This window comes from Anas platyrhynchos, chromosome 2 (assembly GCF_047663525.1).
Source record: "Anas platyrhynchos isolate ZD024472 breed Pekin duck chromosome 2, IASCAAS_PekinDuck_T2T, whole genome shotgun sequence".
Classification (NCBI taxonomy): domain Eukaryota; kingdom Metazoa; phylum Chordata; class Aves; order Anseriformes; family Anatidae; genus Anas; species Anas platyrhynchos.
The window spans coordinates 159,455,954-159,477,906 of NC_092588.1; the positions used below are offsets into that span (position 1 = coordinate 159,455,954).

General features: G+C 58.9%; 1 protein-coding gene across 5 annotated transcripts in view; it reads left to right on the forward strand.

Moving 5' to 3' along the window:
- AGAP3 (ArfGAP with GTPase domain, ankyrin repeat and PH domain 3) overlaps nt 1-21,953 on the forward strand; it is a 117,767-nt gene that overhangs the window by 44,690 nt on the left and 51,124 nt on the right. For 3 of the 5 annotated variants that reach the window (XM_038173960.2, XM_072034061.1, XM_038173958.2), the window contains exons 4-9: nt 168-253; nt 571-712; nt 2,851-2,985; nt 7,392-7,519; nt 15,623-15,778; nt 19,581-19,673. In XM_038173960.2, coding sequence (XP_038029888.1) covers nt 168-253; nt 571-712; nt 2,851-2,985; nt 7,392-7,519; nt 15,623-15,778; nt 19,581-19,673 — 740 coding nt within the window. Of the gene's footprint in view, nt 1-167; nt 254-570; nt 713-2,850; nt 2,986-7,391; nt 7,520-15,622; nt 15,779-18,166; nt 18,307-19,580; nt 19,674-21,953 lie in introns of those variants that run through there. The other 2 variants (XM_027450284.3, XM_038173959.2) reach the window with 2 other exon arrangements.

A 21,953-nucleotide genomic window follows, 5' to 3' on the forward strand; every position in this document is an offset into this window, starting at 1 on the left:
GGCGGGTGGCTGGGGTCCTTGGTCCCCTCCTGGCTTCAGCAGCGACCCCCGTCCTGCACATCTTCTGCCCCCGCCGCTGGGCTCTGCGGCCTCCCCGGCTCCCAGCGCGGGTCCCGCTGCGTGCGCTCCCCCTCTCACTCGAGCTGCCGCTTTGCTCTCTTCCCAAGGTGGCCGATTTAAGAAGGAGATCGTAGTGGATGGTCAGAGTTACTTGCTGCTGATTCGAGATGAAGGGGGCCCCCCTGAGCTGCAGGTAGGAGATCTGTGCCCCCCTCTGTCCCTTCCCACTCCGGCACGCTAGAAGGATTAGCAGGTCCCTGGGGAAGACCCGGCCTGGCTGCCGCCCCGGGGAGCCCATTCCTGGGAGAACATACGGACTGCAAGGCCCGAGTGGAGGCTGCCTGTATGGTGACTGCTGGCCCCAGGCCTCCCCACGGCGCCAGGGAGGAGCGTGGGGCCTGGGCTGTGTGCGTCCGAGCCCAGGCTCAGCGTCAGTCCCTGCTGGGCGCTGCCGGCCCTGAGCACGGGGCGCGGGGCCGGGTGCTAACAGACGCTGTCTCCTGCCCCCAGTTTGCTGCCTGGGTCGATGCCGTGGTGTTTGTCTTCAGCCTGGAGGACGAGATCAGCTTCCAGACGGTGTACAACTACTACCTGCGGCTCTGCAGCTACCGGAACACAGCGGAGGTGCCGATGGTGCTGGTGGGCACGCAGGGTGAGCGCGGGACGGCTGGGCGTCCTCCCCACAGCCCCTGCCCCGTGGTCAGTAAATGTCCAAAGGAGCCCGGGCGTGGGCCTTGAGAGGGGCTGGGAGTCCTGGTCTCTCTGCCTGGTGCTGATGAGCTGCGTCGGGACAGGGTCACTCAGAGGCCCCTGGTTCTCAGGGCCCTGGGGGAGCTGGATCGTGCCTTCTCAGAACATCCCAGCTTTCCTGCAGGGAGCTGCTTCACTGCGCCACTGAGCCCTTTCCTCTCAGAAATACTTGAATTTCTGTGCCCGTCTGCAGTGTCTGCTCCTGTCTCCAAGGCAGGAGTGGGGGCCTGTTGAAGGATTTCACGCTGACGCATTGCTCATCCCTCGGGGTGAGCTGCAGCAGGAAGGGTTTGAGGGACGGCGGCTTGCTCCCAGCTCCCAAAGGGAGGCCTGAGCAGTTGAGCACCGTCTGCCCTGGGGTGCTGCCAGCCCGTGTGTGGCTGTGGAGAGCAGCAGCAGCCCGGAGCTGCCTTCCCCCTCCTCCTCCCCTGCGCTGGGCTGGGGTCAGGCAGCGCGGGAGCTTTTGGGCAGCAGCGAGGGTGTGGGGAGGGCGCAGGCGCAGCAGCCCCCGGCACGCAGCAGGCTCCTGGGCAGGGGAGCTGCTGGGCCAGAAGCAGCCCTTGAGCTGGGTCCCTGCATCCCACAGCGTGGTGGGGCAGCCTGGCCTCTGAGAGCCAAACTGCAGTGCCTGGAGGCGGGGATGGGGGCATCGCTGCCGGCCTCGGAGCTCCATGCCTCCAAACTGAGCGTCTTTCTTGTCTGTAGATACAAAGCACAGGCGGGAGGGAGCCTGACCAAGTTCTCTGGATGCAATGGTGACAACAGAGAGAGAGGGAGCAGGGGACGGAGGACACAGGAAAAAAGTCGTGGCAGGACCCAGATCCTGAGCAATGCAGCCAGTTCTCACAAAGAACCTTGTAGGTTGGGAGCAGGCAGTGCCACCAGGACAGGAGTCTCAGGGAGCCTACTCTGAACCCCAAACTAAGTGTAGGAAAACTTGTTAAACTTCAGGTATTCAAAGACTGTGCAATTAGTTTAGGACCAAGGGCTCCTGTTTCGGGACTGGTGCAGGCACGTGCTGGGAGGGGAGGCTCAGGAGTGAGGAAGAGAGAAGGCAGGGGGGCTGTGCTGGAGGTTGTCCCAGGTTCAGAGCCAGCCTGGGTTCACAGCCGTGGTGCAGTCGCGCAAAGCAGCCCGCCAGGCAGCTCCGAGAGGACTTCTGTGTAATGCCAGTCCCAGGATTCCCTCAGCTCCTCTTGAGGGTTCATCGACAGCTCTGGCTTGTCCTTGGCATGACTCCGAGGAATTCAAATTGGATTCCTCCTGGGAAGGTCGGTTTTCCAAGCTGTGTGAGCAGTGAGTAGCTACCTGGGACACAAATTAAGCTTATTTGTTGGTGTTGTCCACAAAGACCCTACCTGCGAGTGCATCCTAGCAGAGCCATCTTTCCCAATTAACCGCAGATGATTTCTCCCTTTTGGTTCTTCAGTCTGTAGAGTTGGCCGTACAAGCTAAACTGATCAAGACCAACAGAACCATTTCACTCTGCAAATTCGGCAGACTTGCAGATGAGCACACGTGGTAGTTAGAGCTGCCTTGACCCGGGGCACGCTGACAGACGCAGCGTTAGTCACTGCTGAGGCACGTCAGCACCATGCAGACGAGGCCCTAAGGTCTCACTGCCTACATCTTTGCCCCAAGCTCTTTGTCTGGTGTCTCTGGGTGTCCTTCAGTTGTCTTCATCAGCCACGCTGCTCACATGGTGTGAGGTCTTGGTGGTGTGTCCAGTTCCCCACGTCCAGGCTGCCTGGCGTGGCCAGCCACATCTGCTCGTTTCTGCCATGGGCTTCAAAAGCAGCAGTGACTGGATGGTTAGAGTTGAATGAGGTTCATTAAAACAAAACAAAACAAAAAACATTAACCAGTCATATTTCTAAAAATTTGGGACTTTGTTTTCTTAAGCATTTATGTGGCGTGGGGTGTGCTTTGGAGGTGGGTGTCAGCGTGAGGAGTGGGGGGAGGCTGGGGGTGCCCTGGGACTGGGGTCTGTGGGACGCAGGTGTTTGCTTCTAACCCCCCCCCTCTGCCCTTGGTTTCCAGATGCCATCAGTGCCACAAATCCCCGGGTCATCGATGACTCTCGGGCACGGAAGCTTTCCAACGATTTGAAGCGCTGCACGTACTACGAGACCTGTGCCACCTACGGACTGAACGTGGAGAGGGTCTTCCAGGATGGTAACTGCAGCGGGCGGGGGGTGTGTGGGCCAGGCGGGCAGCAGTGCTGCCCAGCACGTAGGCGCATGGTGCCCGTACCCAGCTCCCAGTTAGGAAGGAGTGTGGCAGCGAGGCAGAACAAGTCAGGCACACGCTCACTTGCGGTGCAGTTGCTTTACTCGCACAGACCAGGTCCTAGGAGCACAGCTTGCAGCGTGTGTGTAGGACTCCTGTGTGTGTGGCACAAGGGACCATATAGCAGGGCCCCTTTCTCCTCCATGTCTTGCAGGGGCTGTCCCCCAGGGACCTGCTTCTTGCATGAGCAGAGCTGCAGGGGATGCTGCATCCCCGGGGTGGGCTGTGCCGCCCAGCAGGCTGTACGAGCCAGGGGACTCGTGTGGCTGCAGAAAGGGGGTTGGTGGCATTCTGTGGAGGAGAGGGGGAGGCGCAGCGGGACCCCTGAGTGCTGCGGGTAGGGGAGCAGCAAAGAGCATCCAGACAGAGCAACTTGTGGGAACTGTGAGTGAAAGGCATTTCTGCTGAGACTTGGGTCTGCATGACAGGGATGTTGTAGGTGGAGCAGGAATCCTATACCACGTCCTAGGATTTTGCAATCTGATCAAATAAACCTAGACCCTGACCTGTAACAGGACTGCGTGTTCTCCTGTCCCCTTTCTCTGTGTTGTCTTCTGGAGTGCAGCTGGGAAGCTGTGCTCAGTGCCGTGAGTAAGAAATCTTGTTGGGAAGGGTCTGTGCAGAGCTGGGTGGCCAGACAGAGTCATAGGGTTGTAGAGTGGGTCAGTTGGAAAGGACCTTAAAGATCATCCTGTTCCAACCCCCTGCCGTAGGCAAGGACGCCACCCACCAGATCGGGTTGCTGCCTCCTCTAACCTGGTCTTGAACACCTCCGTGCCACTTTCTCATCTAACAAGAAGCAATCGCTGACCTTTTTGGACAGCAAGTTAAGGTCTGGTGGTCTGGCACGACAGCTGTGGGTGTTTGGGGGGAGGCTGAGGGTAGCACTCTTCCTTCACAAGGTGCCCCCAGTCTGCAGACGGTGCTGCTCAGCGTGGGGAGTGCTGAGGAGAACTCCAGATCTCCACGTTTTCTGGTCAGAGGATCACCAAGAACTGGCCGACAGCAGCTACTGTGCTGCCCTCGGTTCTGCTCAGGTGCAGCAGAGACTGCTCCTCTGCACCCAGAGCAGTTTCTGGCCATTTGTTCTCAGGCTAAGCTCTGTGCCGTGCAGGGATCAGGACTGTGCTTGTTAGTGCACGTCACTGTAATCCTGCTGCATCTTCTGGAGTGACAGGGGCTTTCTGTGAGCAGTCAGGCTGCTGAGAGTCACTCTAAAAAAGGGTGCATGAGGTGGAAGTTACCCCTTTTCTGCTTCCAAGGATGATTTCTCCTGTGCAGCCTGGCACGAGCCCCCCTGGAAACGCTGTTGGGTATTTGCTATGGGAAGTGCTCTTCTTGTTCTTTGCATGTTAATTCCAGCATCAGATGCTGTCCCCGTTACTGCTGCTGTGACAAGGTGGGGCGGTCTGCCTGTGTCACATACAGCCTGTGGGTGATCCTGGCCCCAGCAGGAGGAGGGATAAGGGCTGGGCTGTGTCCTGTAGTGCCCACTGCCCTGTGGACAGGACCTTTAGCTTCACAACTTCACCAGGGTGTGAGTTTGCTCTAAGGGGTAGGTTCATGTGGCCCTCTCACAGGTACCAGAGCTCACGGTGAGGTGGGAGAAACTTTTCTTCTGGTTTCTTGGCTTTGGAGTTGTAGGGTTACAGGGTTTTATTGGTGAGCTTGCCTTCACAGACTGCTGTATGCAGAAACCTCCTCGAGTTTGGAGGATGCCAGGACAATAGCAAGGAGCCATTGCTGCTGAGGTACTGGCAGTGTTGCTGCCGTTTGTCTCCAGGGCAGCGTGTGGCTCTTCTCGGGGGCTGTTCGGCAGGAGCACTTCATAGAGAAGCCAGGAGGTTTTGCACAGGGGTTGTGCAAGGCCCTGTGATTTCAGAAGGTGCTGTCACACCGCCAAGGATTTCTCTGCAGGGTCCTGGGTGGGTCACCATGGACCTTCGCATGCGCTGCCTCTGCATCCCCATATCCCCCCCACACTGACTGCAAGGAATCCGGACAGAGGCTGAGTCCCTGGGACAGGGCTCAGTGGTTGTACAGCGCAGAGCTGTGCGTGGCGAGCAAAGAAATCTTCACGAGCAAATGATCCCAGACAGAGCCTTATGGGACGACAGAACTTATCCTTGAAAAAGTCCTGGTGATGTTCAAGAAGTGGAGGAACCTCTGCCCACCGAACAGAAACTTGAAAGCCGCCCTCAAGATGCCCTGGATAAGGTCGGTGAGGTTCTAACACAGCTGTGTGGTTTGCTGGCCTCACCAGGAGTCTTCCTGGCTACAGTTTGTCCTGCCGTGGGCATTCTGCTGGGAACGTTTGATCCTACAACTCTTCAATGAATTTATGCACATTCAATAGTAATGTATGGCTGAAAAAAGTCTTTGCTCAGCACTCTGCCCTTTGGTGTCAATAAGACAAGGAAACTCCCACTGACATGCACTCCTTGTGGCCTCCACCAGCCACAGCCAGTCCTGATGGGTTTCCCTGCTCCTCTGCTGCTGCTCCATCAGTGCTCCCCCCTTCTCTGGTCCACGAAGTTCTTCGCCAAGCAGATAATGTCAGGTCACCAAGCCAGTAAGTGGTAGCGAAGACGCGTAGACTCCGTGCAGAGCAAGGAGGGACTGAAAAAAGCAGCAGCTGCTGGTGGCAGCTCAGCGAGCCGCCCTCGTTCCCTGTCACCAGGCTGAGCAGGAGCAGGACTGCTCTGAGGCAGCCGGCGTGGGGCAGTGCTGCTGTCCCCACTGAGCCTGCTGGCTGCAGACTGCATCCCTGCCTGCGATCGGGGTCTGCGTCCTGCAGACCTCACTCTGCTCTGCATCGAAAGCCTTGGTTTACTTGCAGCAGGTGGAAATTCACCACTAAATCAGCAGCCTCAGCTGTTCTCCTTTCCGTTTCAGGGAGGCAAGCAGAGGTATTCTCGAGCTTGGTATCTGTTGCCCCAGGTCTGCTGCTGCACCCGGAGATCAGCTTCTCTTACAAGGCTTAAAAGCTGTGGGCTGGGGCCATGAAGTTCCAGTTCTGAGGGCCACGTTGTCTTAGCTGGGGGTGTCTCATCCCCGTGGCATCGCCAGTCCTGCATCCTGCCTGGCCCAGGCAGCCCTCAGAGAGCCCAGGGGCGTGATGCCAGCGGCGGGCTCTGCATGGTGTGCCTGGTCCGAGTTAGAAAATGTACACAGCAAACGGTGGATGAGGCTGGCAAGAGGAGAGGGCAGAGGGGAGGAGAGTAGGAAGGAACAGCAGATGAATAGGGTGTGCTTGGTGGGTGTAGGAGGGGTTCCTGCTGTTTATGGGACTGATGCTAAGCCTGGGAGTCCGGACAGGCTTCCAGCTTTATCAGACGAGCAGGTAGCAGCAGTGGCCCTACAGGACTTTGTATTTGTTATCAGCATCTGACTTTTCCAGATGGGTTTAGTCCCACCATGTGTACGGTGCAGCATCTTCCATTCTTCTGGAAAGGAAACGTGACAGCTCCTCTGCTGCCAGGGTGCCCAACAGGAGGCACGTTGGGTTGGAGCTGGGGTGCTGGTCAGTGCCTGTGGTGATCCCAGCACCTGGAGTCGTGTTCTGCCTTGTGCTTATGGGGGTATGCAGCCAGCATGGAACAGGAATATACAGCACGGGAATGCAGTGTGCCTCCTGATTCCCCACAGCCTAGCTAGTTGGCTGCCACCCTCTTTGGTCAAGCTGTGTGTTTCCTGACATGGTAGGAGACTGGGAAGGTTGAAGTGGAATTTGGGGCTTTTGACATCAGGCAGTGAGCTTGCAGGACCTGGGAGAGTTGTTTCTGAAGCCAGTTTTTAGACCATCGGGAGACCACGAGTGTCACACAAGCCCAGGTTGATGGGGGTGGCGTTGCCCAAAGTACTCGGTCTGTAACTGGTTCCTGTAGGCACTGTGAGGGGGTGACTGGGAAGTGACTGCCTGGGGATGCTCCGGCAGCAGCCTGGGGCTCCGGGTGGCTCCTTGGTGTCCACACAAAGTCACTGCTCTGTGTGGCACCCTAATAGAGTGGGGGTGGTCTGTGGGGACTCAGCGTGGGAGGCCTGCCCTGCTGGCAGAGCTGCTGGCACACCGTCACCTACAGCTGTGCTCTGTGGCAGTGGCAGCAGCGGGATCTCAAAGTTGGGTGTCCTGCAGAAATCCTTCTTGCTAATACGGGGCGGCACAGCCCGAGCCCCAGGTGTTGGCCTCGGTCAGAGGAAGGGTTTGGGTGTCAGTGAAGCAGTCCAGAAGTTTGGGGGCGGGTGGGGAAGTTGTATTCTGGACTCTGACCCTGTCCCTTTCTTTCTTGCAGTGGCTCAGAAGGTGGTGGCTCTACGGAAGAAGCAGCAGCTTTCCATCGGTCCCTGCAAGTCCCTGCCCAACTCACCCAGCCATTCGTCTGTCTCTGCGGCCTCCATTCCTTCTGTTCACATCAATCAGGTGGGAAACGGGAGCAGGAGAAGCCAGGGTGTCCCCGTGCTTCTCACCCCTGAGGGCACTCAGTACACAGCCTGTTTAGCCTAGCTTTAGACTCACACCACAGCCATGGAGTAACTTTTGGAAGAGCAGAGCACTCGCCTGGGGCTCCCCTGCACAGCCCAGCAGCTCGCTGCTTACCCTGTGGTCAGGCGTCCTGTACAAACCCCTGGATCCAGCTCACGGTCTCCCATGATTGTGGAGTGCTCCTGGAGCAGCTCCGCAGAGCTGTGAGCACCTACAGGGCTGAGCAGGAGGTCTGTGAGCCAGGCCTTGGGCTGTCTCAGCAGTGCAGGCAAGCCCAGTGGGCTCGTGGTCCTGCTCCCCTTGGAGCCAGGAGCCTGGTGGTCTTGTACACAGCCAGGGGGCTTCTTTGGGATGTGTCTGTGCAGGGGGTGGTCAGCAGTGAATTCAGAGGGGAGCACAGAGGAGGGAGCAGTGCTCTGGAAGCTCCCTGTGCTGGAGGAAGGGCACTGTGCAGCTCACTGAGCTGCTCTGCAGGCCAGCAGGGACTGACAAAGGTGCTGGGGCAAGGGTGGAGCTGGAGGTGTTTGTCCTGTGACCCTGGGGAAGCAGAATTGCAGCAGAAGAGGCAAGTCAGAGCCAGGCTGGCACAGCGGTGGCTGCTGAAGGAGACCCTTGTTGCATTAGGGCTCTGCTGCAGTTCCCAGCACGTGCATACGTGCCGAGCTGGCTCTCTGGTAAAGAGGTGAGAAACTGAGCTCCACTGCTTCTCGGGCAGTCGAGCCAGGAGATTAAATCTCCAAAGCAATTGTTGTGTTGAAGTCACAGGATCTGTAGCAAGGACTTCACCAAATCTGTCTGTCTGGCCTCGTGCTGTCAGACTGGGGAGCAGCAAATACAGCAGTTGGGTTTTTTAAAGACGCCAGGCAATGTAGCAAGAGCAGCCAGGAGCCCCTGGACACCTCGTCAACAAGCAACAGATGAAATGACTTCTGAGGAAGAGAGTAGCTGAGGACTTAGAGGAGCATGTAAAACTGAACAAAAAAATGCAAAGCCAGTTTAGGACAACAAACTGCTAGATTGACGCTTCTTCATGAGGGGATTGGCTTTGACCCCAAGGTTGTATAAGCCCTTGAAGCCCCAGGACAGCTCCTGGTACCACCACGGGGGGGTTGTTCTTACACAAGCCTGAGTAATGTCTGCAGCCACTGTTCTGACCCTTACATAAACATTTTTGACATACCCACGTAAAGCTTGTGCCTGCCTGGATAGGTTTCTAGTGCTGGACTGTGAGTGGATCTGTACAGATTTTTGCAGACCTGTGCCAGCTTCTGGTGCCCTGGGGCACCTGGGCACGGGCCAGCTCAGATGAAGTCTCTGTGTAAGTGAATTATGCTGTGCCCTGACTGGCAGCCAGAACCGCCTGGCGTTGTGACCAGGGCTTGCTCGTGTCCAGTGGGCTCAGGATGGAAGCAGAGAGAGCACAGCTGCTTTCCAAACACACGCAGCAGTGCCGTGCCCTGCACTATGCCCAACGGTGGGGGAGAATCTTAACAGGAAGCATCCAAGGTGAAGAGCAAAGTCCAGAAAATGTAGGTTTAAGTGTGTGTAGTACTTAGAGGATTTTCTTAGCAGACAAATTGTAAACAGTCTAATACTTTTGGGAATGAGGGGCAGTCTGTTTGGGAATCGGAGCAGGGTGGAGGATGGCCACGGACAGAGTTCTTCAGGGAGCAGCTGAATACTGGTTTGATATTTTCTTCTATGTCAAATGTATGAAAAAAGAGTCCTGATAAATGTGTGCTAATGGCACTTGCTATGCCTAGCCACATGTTTGTAGTGAGGACAAAAATGTGTTCCCCATGTATGGGGTGTGGTGATGCCGGACTCAGTCTGATGCCAGTCACTCATGTAAGTACGTATTAAAGCTGGCACAGGAACAGAAAAAGGCTCGCGGGAGGGAGGAGACCCTAATCCAAGAGGATGTCAAGCACTTGGCTTGTTTAGTTTAGAAAAGCAAAGGCTGAAAAGGGACCAAACGCAACCTCAGAAATACACAGCTGTGAAAGAAAAGAACTTTTTAAGAAAAGATGGTGCTAGTACAAAAGGGGTGGATGTAAGGGCGGCCATGGGGAAGCAGGGTTTGGGCATCAGAAGAGGTTTCAAACAGTGTGGCAGGAGCTTTGTTAGAGATTATTGCTCAGAAACATCCCCACCTTCCTTCCTGCAGCATCCCTTTCAGCCCGGTTTGCAGCTGATTTCTGTGTGGAGGTGAATGCTGGCTCCTGGGCTCTGAGGCAGGGCCTTTCCTCTCGGTACCTTGCTGTGCTCCTGGGGCTTTGCTGCAGGGACCTGGGTAGTTCTGTGAGAAACCAGAGCCATTACAGGGAAGTAATGCAGCATGCAGCTAAAAGGAGATTGCAGCTAATTGTGAGGCCTTTCTAAACAAGAAGTAGTTCCTGATTGCGGGGATGGCAGCAGTGTCAGCAGTGACAGGCCATGTCCTTAGGAGCTCCTGCTGTCTGTCTTCCCTTCCCCATCCATGCTCTGCACCTGCCTAAAGCTTTGCCTGTCCCTTTGCTCGGCAAACCTGGACACCACAGTGAGGATCAAAGTCAATTTTGGTTCCTCGGGTGTTCTGTGGCTTCACCACAAACCCTTTTGGTTCGCAGTGACCCGCTGCAGTAATCTCTGCCTTGGTGTTTACACATTTCTGTTCCATTATAGAAGCACTTCTCCTAAAAATAGAGTGTGAAGTAGTGGAACTGGTGAGTGATGGCGAAATACTGCGAAGCGTTTCTGCATTCTCACTTGGGCTCAGCAGTCAGATTCTGGAAGTGCTTCCCAGAGAAAACCCAACTGCCTTTGAGGAACACGAGTGCGCTGGTTCCTGATGCTTTTCACGTGCCCGGGCCTTGCAACCCTCGTCCTCGGGTGCGTGTCATGCTGCCCGTGCAGAAACACAGCCAGCACTGAGCACGGCGAGCAGGCAGCTGCCAAAGCCACAGCAGTTACTGCAGCCGGGGTGCGAAAGAGCCTGGAATCGCTGCTCGGGGGCGTGCTGCGGTGCTGGTGGCAGGCGGAGGGCAATGGGCTCCAGGAGCCACAGCAGCGGTCCCCAACCAGAGGAGGAGCTCTGGGAGGAGACGGGCAGGCACCGTGCCACCAGCAGGGATGGATCAGTGGCAGGGTGTTTGCAGAGCAGGGCTCTTCTGCCTTTTGCTATTTAAGGGCACGGGGATCTCTCTGGGGTTTCTTACTTGCCTCTGCTAGCCCTGAGAGCTAGCCTCTGAGGGCAGGTGCCGAGGCAGGGACGAGGACCTCAAGGAAGGATTTGGGAGCGCAGGATTTAGCATCGAGATGAGATGGAAAGAAGCCAGACAAAGAATACAAATGAGGAGCTTTGTTTTGTCTTGTAGTGCAGCTGGGTGTTGCCTGCCCTTTCCCCCTGACTGTCCCTCTTCCCTTCTGCAGCAGCTACGGCCAGGTTGCATTTCCCTTTGTAGCTGTGTGCCCGGGGATGGTGGTGCCCCCGAGAGGAGAGGGACATTGCTCAGGGCCTGGTGCCACGAGGCAGCTCTGCCTTCTGGAGCTGCTGGTGGCTCTGGTCTTCTGGAACTGGGGACAAGTGGTCCCTGCAGAGGGTGGCTTACAGGCAGGCAGGGGCTGGGACACGGCCTTGCTTCTTTTCCTAGTCCTAGGGACATCTCTTCTGGAAGTAGTTTAATATTCCAGGCCAAAGTATTTTTTAGGAAATGGACACTGCTGGTGTCCTGGCAGTCAGGCCAGTTCATTGCAGTTACTGGGAGCAGAGAGGCCCCAGCAGACCCTGGAGGTTTTGTCACCTGGCTGTGGGAGAGCTTTCTCTGCCTGCTGAGAGGTGATGGATGGTTTCCACACCCCCGTGGCCGTGCCAGCTGCCCGAACGGGCAGGGCTCTGTGGCAGCGGTGCTGCAGGGAGGGTGGTGGTGTCCTTGCAGGATGGGTGATCCTATTTACGAAGCAGCTCTTGCACTAGCCAGTTGCCCTGGTTCCCGTTCTGTCTTTGGGAGCTGTGGGTTATTTTGTTTTTATTCCTCAGCAGCGTGTGGTGCCACAGAGGGCAGTGCTCCCATCCAGGCAGAGACGCCAGCTGCAGCAGCAGGCCAGCTGTGACAAGGTTTTCCTACGAGGGCCCCGCTGGTTCACCAGCACTGTGACCCTGACCCCTGTGCCCAGCATCGCCCCACGGGGCAGGGGCCGGGGCCAGCGCCTGGCTCATGGGCAGCGGGTCCGCTTCTGGCACCCGTTCAGCCACCCTGGGATCCCCCAGGCCCAGCAGTCCCCAGGGAAAGCTCTCGTCTACCTACTGGCTCGGGCTCTCCTCTCGGGTGCCCTGCCTGGCTGTGGCTGGGCCAGCAGGTTGGATGGGCTGGGAGCCCAGTTCCTCCGCTCCAGTTCCTCCGCTCGGCCCCTGCCACCCGCTCCCTCTGGCAGCTGCCTGTCCCCTGCCTGCAGGGCGCGGGTGGGAGCTCCGTGGGCCAGCAGAGGCTTGAGGTGCTCGCTGGGAGTTCCTCCACCTGATTTCCTTACTGTTCCTACCCCTTTCTCCGTCTTTCTTCAGGGTCTGAGATGCCCTTAGGAGTACCCCAGGCTGTGGGGTGAGTCATCGCTGCCTGTTTGCTGTGGGATGGAAGTTTGTCTTTCTGCCAGGGAACTCGTTCCCAGAAGCTGGCAGGAGGTAACAGGCACCCCACACGGCACCTTGCAGGCTGCTCAGTCCCCTGGGGTTCGTGTCCCCCTGTACTGCGTGCCCGGCCCCACTGATCTGCCTTCCCGGGTCAGTGCACCCCACTTCCACAGACCAGCCTTGGTCTGCAGTCCTGCACAGCCTCTAGACTGAAAAAAGAAAGTGTTCATCGAGACTGTAGTTAAGGAGGGCAGACAAAAGGACTGGAAACCCAAAGTTTGCAAGGGAAATGAAACACGAACTGCAGTTCACCTGTGCTCGGTCCCAGGAACCTCCCTGCCTGTTGCAGCATGTCCAGCAGTTGGTGCGTGTGTTGCAGCAGCTCCAGCAGCTCGAGCATCTGCACTTCCTTGTGGGAGCCTGCGTCCAGCAGCCTGCTCAGCTCCTGATGCCCTCCGCTGTGGTTTCGTGGTCTGTACGCTTCTGGCTCCTTCCCTGTCCCTGTCCTGCTGAGTCGGTGCCTGCTGCTTGTTTGCACTCTTCCTCTCACAGCCCTTCCCAGATTTCACTCCCTGTTCCACCTGTGTCTTTGCACACCAAGGCTCACTACGTTGTCACTTGGGCTGAATTCCTCCCTGCTGCAGCACCCTACAGCACTGTCAGTGTTCTTTGAAGTTCACAGCGTGTACCCCTTACACACTGGTAGGAAGGATTTCCTACGTGTGTTTTACTAAGCCGTCAGCTTCCACCGTGTTTTAGGTTGCAATAGCGACCACAGGTGGTTGTTTAGGTAGATCAAGCAAAACAACTGCCAGGAGCAAAAACGAGGCGTCTGCCCAGACCTGTCATCTTGGCAGGGTTCTCCCACATGCTCGGGATTTGTTTCGGGTCCCTGGATCTCTGCTGACGCCTTTGGGCAGGCTGCTGCAGCTGAGCAGTCAAGTGGCTCAGGATTGCCTGTGTAACCAGAGGCTGCACTGCTGGGGGATTTCTCCTCTGCACAGCGCTCATGGGGTGGTGCCAGCCCACACATCAGCCTCCCCAGCTTGTGCGTGGCATCCTCCAGCCCTTGTGCCTTTCCTGAGGTTTGGGTGTCCGTGGGACACCAGCAGGCTCAGGAAAGGCAGTGTCCTTTACTTGTCCCCAGCACTAGACAAACTTACAGGGTAAAGAAAGCTTTTCTGGCTAGGCAGAAAATTAAAACAGTGTTACAGGGAGTACGTAAAATATAAAACAATTTAGCAAAGTTTCTTGTCAGGAGCTTTAATGTCTCACCTAATATAAACAGTATTTGCCCCAGCTGCTGTGGCAGGAGCTCAGACTCTACAGCCTCTTCTGAACTGAAGAGGACCCTCAGCCTTCATAAACGTGCTGACAAGGCAGCTGGAGCCCTCAGAGCCAGGAGAGCACCTCGGAGCCGTCACTGGGCTACTGGCAGCCTTGCCTGCCCCCCTTCCTGGCTAGCCCGTTCTCTGTGTTGCAGCATCGACCATCTCTTCCCTCATACATCTTCAATTTTATTTTTGACACAGTTTGCACGTTATGCATCAGTTAAATACTGATTGTGCAGGTCGTGTTATGCCTGATCATAAAGCTGGGCTGTGTCAGCAGATTCTCTTCCACCCTCTGGCCCTCGCTTTCTGCTCCTTTTCAGTCATGGCCGCGTTTGCAGAACCTGTGGAGTGCAGGGGCTGTCTGCAGGAGTCGCTGCCAGGACGGCGTGTTGCTTTGCTTCTGCGTGTCCCTTGTGGTCCTGGTTCCTTTGGGACCTGCCAGCAGAAATCCCGTGTTCAGCACAGGTTTTGTCAGCTGGATGGCCTCCAGAGAACCTTCCTGGTGATGTGCACTCTGCACAGAGTGCCCGGCCTCTGCTCTGCCCAGAGAAGTGCAAGCAGACCAGGTCCCGTCGGTACCAGTGCACCAGGAGCATTCCTGTCTCTGCACAGCCCTGAGACACCCCAAACCCCACACCTGCAGGGACACGGCCTTGCAGCAGGGCTTTCCTGGAAGCCATGGAGCAGCTGCCTGGCCGCCTGCTCCTTTTTGAGCTGCCCGTGCTGGCAGGCTGGTGCAGGGAGCAGCTCAGCCCGAGTCCCCATGGCGTGAGGCTCCCTTCCCTGCTGGGCAGGCTGCAGAGCACCTTTCGCTTCTGCTGCCCTGCCTGCAGCACGGCGTTAGGGCCCTCAGCCCCAGCTGCAGGTGGTGGCTGTCACCGCGTGGCTCCCCACGGGCCATAGCATGAGTTATGGGTTACCTAGCCTGAGTGAAAGCTGCAATTTTTTTTTTAGGAGACTAGGTTGTGGCTTGCAGCAGCTGCTGTGCCTGTACAGCCTCTTTCACATTTCTAATGTTTCTTAATTGCTTGTCACGGAGCAGGGCTCAGATCCCACCAGGCACAGTGTGCAGGCGGTGTTTTCTCACTGAGCATCCTCGGTGGATCCGTGTTCCACGCGTGCTGTGCTCCTGCTTTCTGCTCTGCACACAGGAGAGGCCCCGGCCACCGCTGACTGCAGCAACTGAGCCGAGGGCTGGCAGCTCCCCAGAGGGCTCCAGAGCTCTCCTAGGCCGCAGGGGCCATTTCTTCAACACACTTAAAATACAGTTCAAGGATCAGAACTGCCAAAAAGAGCCCAGGATGCCAGGAACCCATCTCAGGCGAGCCGTGCGGCTGGGCCTGCCCCTCTCCCAGAAGTTAAACTACTTAGAGGAGACGCAGCGTGTTGCCCCATGTGTTTCCAGACACGGCCACTGCAGCCGAGGCCACAGAGGCCACGAGAGGCCTGTGCCACCCTTGAGGTCTCCTCGGATAAACCCCAAACCCAGCAGTTTCACATTGAGTGTGAGCACACAGGGTGTTGCAGGGGCCAGGGCCTGCCTCAGGGTTGCACGTCCCCCTTGGGATCGTAGCTGAGACTGGAGGGGCACCAGCAGGGCCGGGGAGCCAGGCGGCTCCAGGCTTCCCCACAGCTTTGTGTTTAGGGGCCCCGAGGAGAGGCAGGTTCCCTCCAGCAGGCAGCGCGAGGCTTGGGCTGTGCTGGGCCTGTGCTGCTCTGAGAACAGAGGCAGCCAGGCTGTGAGGGGCCGCGTGGTTCCTGCTGCCCCCGTGCCCTCGCACCAGGCTCCGTCAGGACAGGCGTCCCTGGCATGTCGCACCGCAGCCAGCGTCCCTGGGACTGTGGCTGCTTTTCCCTGTCAGTTCCAGGATTTCATTGCTCCACCAGTGGAAAAACGGGAGCAGAGAGAAGGGAAGCAGCTTTCCCAAGGCCCCCCGCTGGGCAGGAGGCAGGCACGGAGCAGGGTGTCTCCCACGTCCCAGTCCTGTGCCGCAGCTCCTTGCCCCGGTGCTTGGGGCTGTGCAGGCAGGAGGTGTCCCTGCAGCCGTGCCCCCGGCAGCCCGGCCTCTCGCTGAGTGTCCCCGTCTCGTTTCGCCCTAGGCCACCAACGGCGGAGGAGCCTTCAGTGACTACTCCTCCTCTGTGCCCTCCACCCCTAGCATCAGCCAGCGAGAGCTGCGGATTGAGACCATTGCTGCCTCCAACACGCCCACCCCCATCCGCAAGCAGTCCAAGCGGCGCTCCAACATTTTCACGGTAAGCCACGCGGGGCTGCGGAGCGCTGGGGTGCGGCTTCGGAGGCCGGGAGAGGGGAAGGGAGCAGGTCCACGGCAGTCTCGCCCCGCAGGCTTTGGTGCGCTAGGCTGTAGGTGAACCTCTCTCTGCTGGCCAGGGAGGGCCAGAGGCGCAGGGGGTGCAGGAGGGAAGGAGCCTTCTGCATGTGTAGGTAGCACCGTTCCTGGGGTGTGCATGCGTGCGTGGGTGAGCGCCTGAGAGCGAGGGGTGCGCACGGGGCACGCTGGTGTGTGTGCAGCGTGCGCGTGAGCAGAGCTCTGATCGTCGCTGGGCAGAGCTGCGCCCTGCGTGTGCACAGCACCAGCGACCTCTGCTCTTCCTCTCCTTGGGCCGGCATCCCCAGAGCGTGGCGTGAAGCCCCCGCTGCTGGGCTGTGCCAGACGGCGCTGTGCAGAGCCCGGCACGTGGCACCGGGCCCCTCGCTCTGGTACCCGAGCCCCACGCCCTGTGACTTGAGCAGTGCGCCTGGGAACTGCCAGGGGGCAGGCAGAGAGGGCAGCGGGGAGCGGAGGCGTTAGGGAGGCAGCGAGGCCGTGGCGCCCCAGGGTGCAGGGATGTTTGCAGCTGTTACCTGCTGGCTGAACCGCAGCCTGCCTCTTGGCATGCTCTCACACCGTGCACACACCCGTGCACAGAGTCCTGCCCACAGACTTCCCCCTGCTGTCAGCACAGCCCGTGAGCTTCCCCTTGCTGTTAGCACACACGTACTCTCAGCCCTGTATCTAGGTTAGCTGTCCCCTGCTCCCCACAGAAACGTGCTCCTCTCCCCCTGGTACCCGCCTAAATGTGCCGGGCTGAGGCCCTCTCTCCGCCCCATCTCAGTGTGCTTTCCAGCCACCATTGCTCAGTCCACCCGTGTCTGCTGTCTGTGGAACTGGCCACCAGAAAGTCATTGTTCGTGTTGCACCACGCTGCCCCGTGTGATCAGCTGCCGTTGCTCCACTCCCAGATCACCCTAATTCACGCGCCCCATCCCTCTCCCTGCACTATTGGCATCCCAAATTCTCCCGGCTCCTTGTGCTGGGAGCGTGTCCATCTGCCCCAGCTTCTGACATCCTGGAAGCTTCTGCTCCGATGTCCTGAATGCTCTGTGCGCTCCCCATTCGCCTCTGCCCCCCATCCCCTTCAGTGTGCACGTGCTCCCAGCCCCCCCTCCGCACGTGCCCGCCCAGGTCCCCGCACTGCCTGGCGGGGGGCTGCCCCCAGCCTCCTCCCCGCAGCTCACGCCCTTTGCAGCGGCCCCGTGGCTCCGCACGCATGGTTGTTCCCTCACTGCTCCTCCCCTCCGTGTGCTCACGCCCTGGCAGTGCCCTGCTGTCGGTGGTCACGCTTTCTGTTGCACTCGAGCGCTGATGGATGCTGCTCCTCCCTCCCCGCCGTTTCTCTCGCTCATGCTTGCCGCTGTGCACCGGTGCGCACGGGCGCTCATGCACTGCTGCCACCCATCCTGCTCGCCTGCGCGCCGACGGGTTCTGGACTCGCCGTCAGCTCATGTTCACGCTCTCTTGCTCCTCCTGGAGCCTGTCAGTGCCATGCTCAGCTCACTGGGGTGGGCACACGCTCATGGGGGGAGGAGGGCTCGCTGCGGGGCTTACGCTTATTTGCTGTGGACGTCACCATCCGTCTAGGGCTCTCACTTGCTCACTCATTCTGGGCTCAAGCTTGCTCACTCTCGCTGTGGGGCTCACCTGTGCTCATCCCGGGCTCGTGCTCACTTGCCGTGGTGCTGGGGCTCCCGCTCACTCGCTTGCTCTTGTGCTGGTGCACACACATGGCTCACATTGAAGTCTTCACCCCATTTGGTTGTGGCAGCAGCAGCAGCTCCTGACACCTCCTCCCGCAGTGGGACAGGGCCAGGAAGAGCAGGGAAGAAGGGAAGGGAAGGCTTTTTCTGCCACTAGCTTTACCCAGGCGGGCAGCATAGGTGCAGCCTGCAGCCCCCGTCCCTGCGCTCCCGGGGGGCTGCCCCGTGGGGGCTCGGCGTGGGGCAGGGCCGCGCTCCGCTCCGGGGGCAGCCGCAGCCCCCGCGGCCACGCTCCCAGCCCCGAGCTGTGCCCGTCTCCTTCCTCTCCAGCCCTCCTCCTCCTCCTCCTGTCCTTCTCCTCCTCTCCTTTCCTCTCCTCTCCTCTCCCGCTCTCCGCGCCCCTGCTCCCGGCACGGGGGTCTGCGTGCCGGGACCACCAGGTGGAGACAGCCGCCCGCCCGAGCCCCCACCCCGACTGCTGCTGCCGCCGGCTCCTGCTCCGTGGCCTGTCTGTCTGCCTGTCCGCTGGCGCCCCATCTCTGACAGACTCGTGTCCGTGTTCTGAGTATAACTTGCCAAACTCTTTATTCTTTCGATATTTGCAGATATGTGCCACTGTTTCCAACTTTTCATCAACAAAAAGGCCTTTCCAACTCCTTCCAAATTAGAAGATCCAGGTGGTTACACACGGCACCTCTGTACAAATTCTCTCACTTTTCATTGCCTCTCCAGGGCCGGATAAGGGATGGGCACTGGGATTGATCTAAGATTAGAGGCTCGCCCGCCCTCCAGCCAGCATGGGTCCCCCCCTCGGAGACACGCAGGAGCCTTTTAAATCCCCCCAATGTAAAGTCTAGGAAGCGCTGAGACGGCCTGCGCCTGCACTTTAAGCTGGGACATTTCTGGGCCTGCTGGATGCTGTCTAGGCACTTTCCATGCTCGGGGATGCCAGGCGGACGACCCTCATGGGATGGGAAGACCTGCAGACCCGCCGGGACCGGGCGACAGCAGCGAGTGGAGCTGGATGGGCCAAAAGACGCTTTGCTGCTGCCTGCGGGAGCTGCTGTTAGCGCCTGCGCTAGCACCCAGCTCCTTCCTCCCTCCTGCACCTCCTGCAGCCTGCATGGACTCCTGCTCCTCCTCCTCTTCCTCCTCGCAGCAGAGCAGCCATCTATGTCTCTTTAGTTTTCTTCTCTTTCAATCTCTTTGTTTTGTTCTGGGCCCAAAAGCCAGTGAATTGGTGTCCCAGGCGCGTGGGGCTCGTGTCCCTTTCTGATCCAAAGCACATGGGGCGCTCCCGGACTGAGGGGGTGTGTAGGACGCTCCAGAGAGACGCTGCCGCTGCCCTTCTGCCATTGTTGTGATTCTGAATGTATTGATTGTGCTCCATGCCGTGTATGACTTGATATTTTCCTCTGTCTTAAGCACTTTGAATGAGTTCTGCTCAACAGACTGTATATTTCATATTGTATTTATTGGAGTTTGCTCTCACCGCAGCCGCCTTCGGGGGCTGGCGGGTTTTGCTCTCAACTCTCTAGCCGTGTGATAGATATTTATTGTCCATGCTCTTTTGTAAGGGGCTGGTATCTCTGCCCGGTGACCTGTGCTACTTTGTATGGTGCAAGTGTGTTACCAGAATAAATCTGTTGGATTAGTAGAGGTGTGACTTCCTTTCACTGCCTTAGCCTCTCCTGCTTCCATCCATGCTCCACCTGCATCCCACGCCATCTCTGTCTGTCGCCATGTCCTGTGTGCCCCGCGGGAGGGGGGTCAGCTAGCCCCGTTCTGCTAGGACAGCTCTGCCGGCAGTTGTGGGGGGACAGGCCAGGCTGCGGGGAGGCCGGGGCTGGAGAGTCCCCCGAGGGGACGGGCAGGACGCCGGCTGCTCCGTGTGCGGGGAGCCCCGGCCTGGGGGAGAGAGGTTGCTCGGGTCTGCGCTGGCAGCCCACGGGGACGGCGGGGCCGTGCGCGTCCCCCCCGTCTCCCATCTCTAATGGACCTGTGTCTCTTCTCTTCCAGTCTCGAAAGGGCGCGGACCCAGAGCGGGAGAAGAAGGTGCCGGAGTGTAAAGCGGACAGTATCGGCAGCGGGCGGGCCATTCCCATGAAGCAGGTTCGATCCCTCCCCACATCCCCAGTCAGGGCAGGCTCCCTGGGTCGGGGCCGCGAGGCCAGGGGTGCCTTCGCTCGGCACAGGACACGGGGGTGCCTGGAGCAACCCGAGTGGGTGCCCGGGGACTGCGCGCCTGCCTGGACCCGAGGGCACCCGTGCCAGGGTGCGGGGAGGGGGCTGCCTTGGCCTGCAGAGCGGCTCCAGCAGAGGGCATCCGTGCCCCGCGCCCGCTCCCCGGCCCCCGCGCAGCCCCCGCAGCCTCGGTGCTCTGCTCCTGCTCCGCTCTGCCCGGGTGCCCTCTGGCCGGAGGCAGGGGGCTCTCCTCCTGGTGGGCAACGGCAAAACGCAGCGAGCACGGTGCCCGTGAGCCCGTCTGTGTCAGGGGGAGGCAGCTGCTCGTCCCCGTTGGGCTCCTGGCTGCTGGGGAAGCTCAAGCCACCTGGAAGCGCCCCAGAGTGTTGCCTGCCCCTGTCTGGCAGCCAGAAAGCAGCAATCGGTAATACCTGGGCGAGCGAGGGAGCCAGGCAGGGCGGGGGGGCTGCGTGGTGTTTCCACCAGGCTTTCATTGTGCTGCTGGCACGGCCGAGCTGCACACCGCCATGCAGCACCTGGCCGAGCCTGTGCCATGCGCTCTGTGCCATGCGCTCTGTGCCATGCGCTCTGTGCCACGCACTCTGTGCCTGCTGCTGCGGTTCCATTTTTCTTCCCCTGGCCCCAGCTGGCCTCTCTCTGCCCTGCCCGCGTGCTGCCCGAGCTGAGCTGCTGTGCACGCGGGGCTGGTCCCAGCTCTGTGTCGCAGGAACAGTGGGGTGGGAGGATGCAGATTCCGCGTCCTGAGTGGGTTCCACCTTGTGCTGAACGTTCCCTGGGGAAAGAGACCTCGGGAAGCACCCAGGCAGGACAAAGGGTAATGGTTTTAAACTAAAGGGGTAGGTTTAGATTAGAAATTGCAAAGAAATCCATCCCTCTGCCGTCGGTGAGGCCTGGTGCAGGCTGCCCTCAGGAGCTGGGGGTGCCCCATCCCCGGCAGTGCCCAAGTCCAGGCTGGATGGGGCTGGGGGCAGCCTGAGCTGGGGGCAGGGGGCCCTGGGCATGGCAGCTTGCCCCTCTGGCCACGCTGCTCTCCCCTGATCCCAGCAGGGCTGGCTGCCCCTGCTCGCCCTGCAGGAGGGGCCGTGGGCTGGAGGTGATGAGTGTGCCCACTCCAGCACCTAGCACCGAGCTGGTGGGTTACAAGGAGCACGGTCCGAGCCCTGTCTCTGTGCTGGGTGTTACGCCTGCTGGCTGCATGTCAGCGTGGTGCAAGCTGGTTCGTGGTGGCAGTGCCTCTGTGCTCTGATTTTGAGTCAGCCCAGCGTGCCAGTGGGGGAAGCAGCGGCAGAAGTTGTGCAGCAGGGACGGGGAGGCTGAGTACAGCAGCTGAAGCCTTGAGTGAGACCTGACTTGGCTCCCCCAAACCACACTGCTGACTGGAAAATTGGATGACTGCAGGGGGTCCGGTCTGATCCTGGAAGCATTTCCATGTCCTTTGGTCTCTGGGCCTTTGGGTTGCCTTTTCCAGGGTTTCCTTTCAACCAGCAGGGCAAGATGCTTTCTTTTCCTGCTCCTGTGTCTCTGTGTTGCTGACTGGGCCTGGCCTTGTCTGTTCTGCTGGAGTTTTCAGTGTTTCCGAGGCATTGTGGAGTCGTTCCATGCTGTAGGCAGAGCAGTGCTATTACCGCATTGAACAAGTGGAGACAGGCAAAAGCCTAGGTCTGCAAAAACAAGCATGTGCTTCGCTCCTGTGCCTCGCAAGAAGTAGGTGCCAGACAGCCCATCTGGTCCAGGACCTGTGTAAGTGGCCGGTCTGTACAGCAGCACCTCGGCGGCACAGCCCAGAGCAAAATGCTGCCTCGGCAGAGCTGGGTCCCTGCCCAGGTTCAGGAGCAGTTCCTCAGGTAGCCAGAGCTGTGGGAGCTGGTTTGCAGAGGAGATCCTGGCAATGTTATTACAGGAGCCTTCACTGGTGCTGGGGTAAGCAGTGTTTTGGCTGTCAGAACGGGGGGCTCTGGTTTATGTTAATGGTTCTCCCTCCTGGGGCTCTGTCGGGTTGTGTTGCACCTTGCTGGAGTTGTTGGGGCAGTGCTGAGGCCCCGGAGCACGGCTGTGACCTGGCTCTAGAGATACCTTGGCACTCGGAAACTGCTGCCTCCCTCTGCTTGAATTCAATGGTTGTTCTGCAGTATCTCAGGAGGGTACAGAACTTTGTTCCTGAAGGAGAAGACAGGCCGATATCCTTAC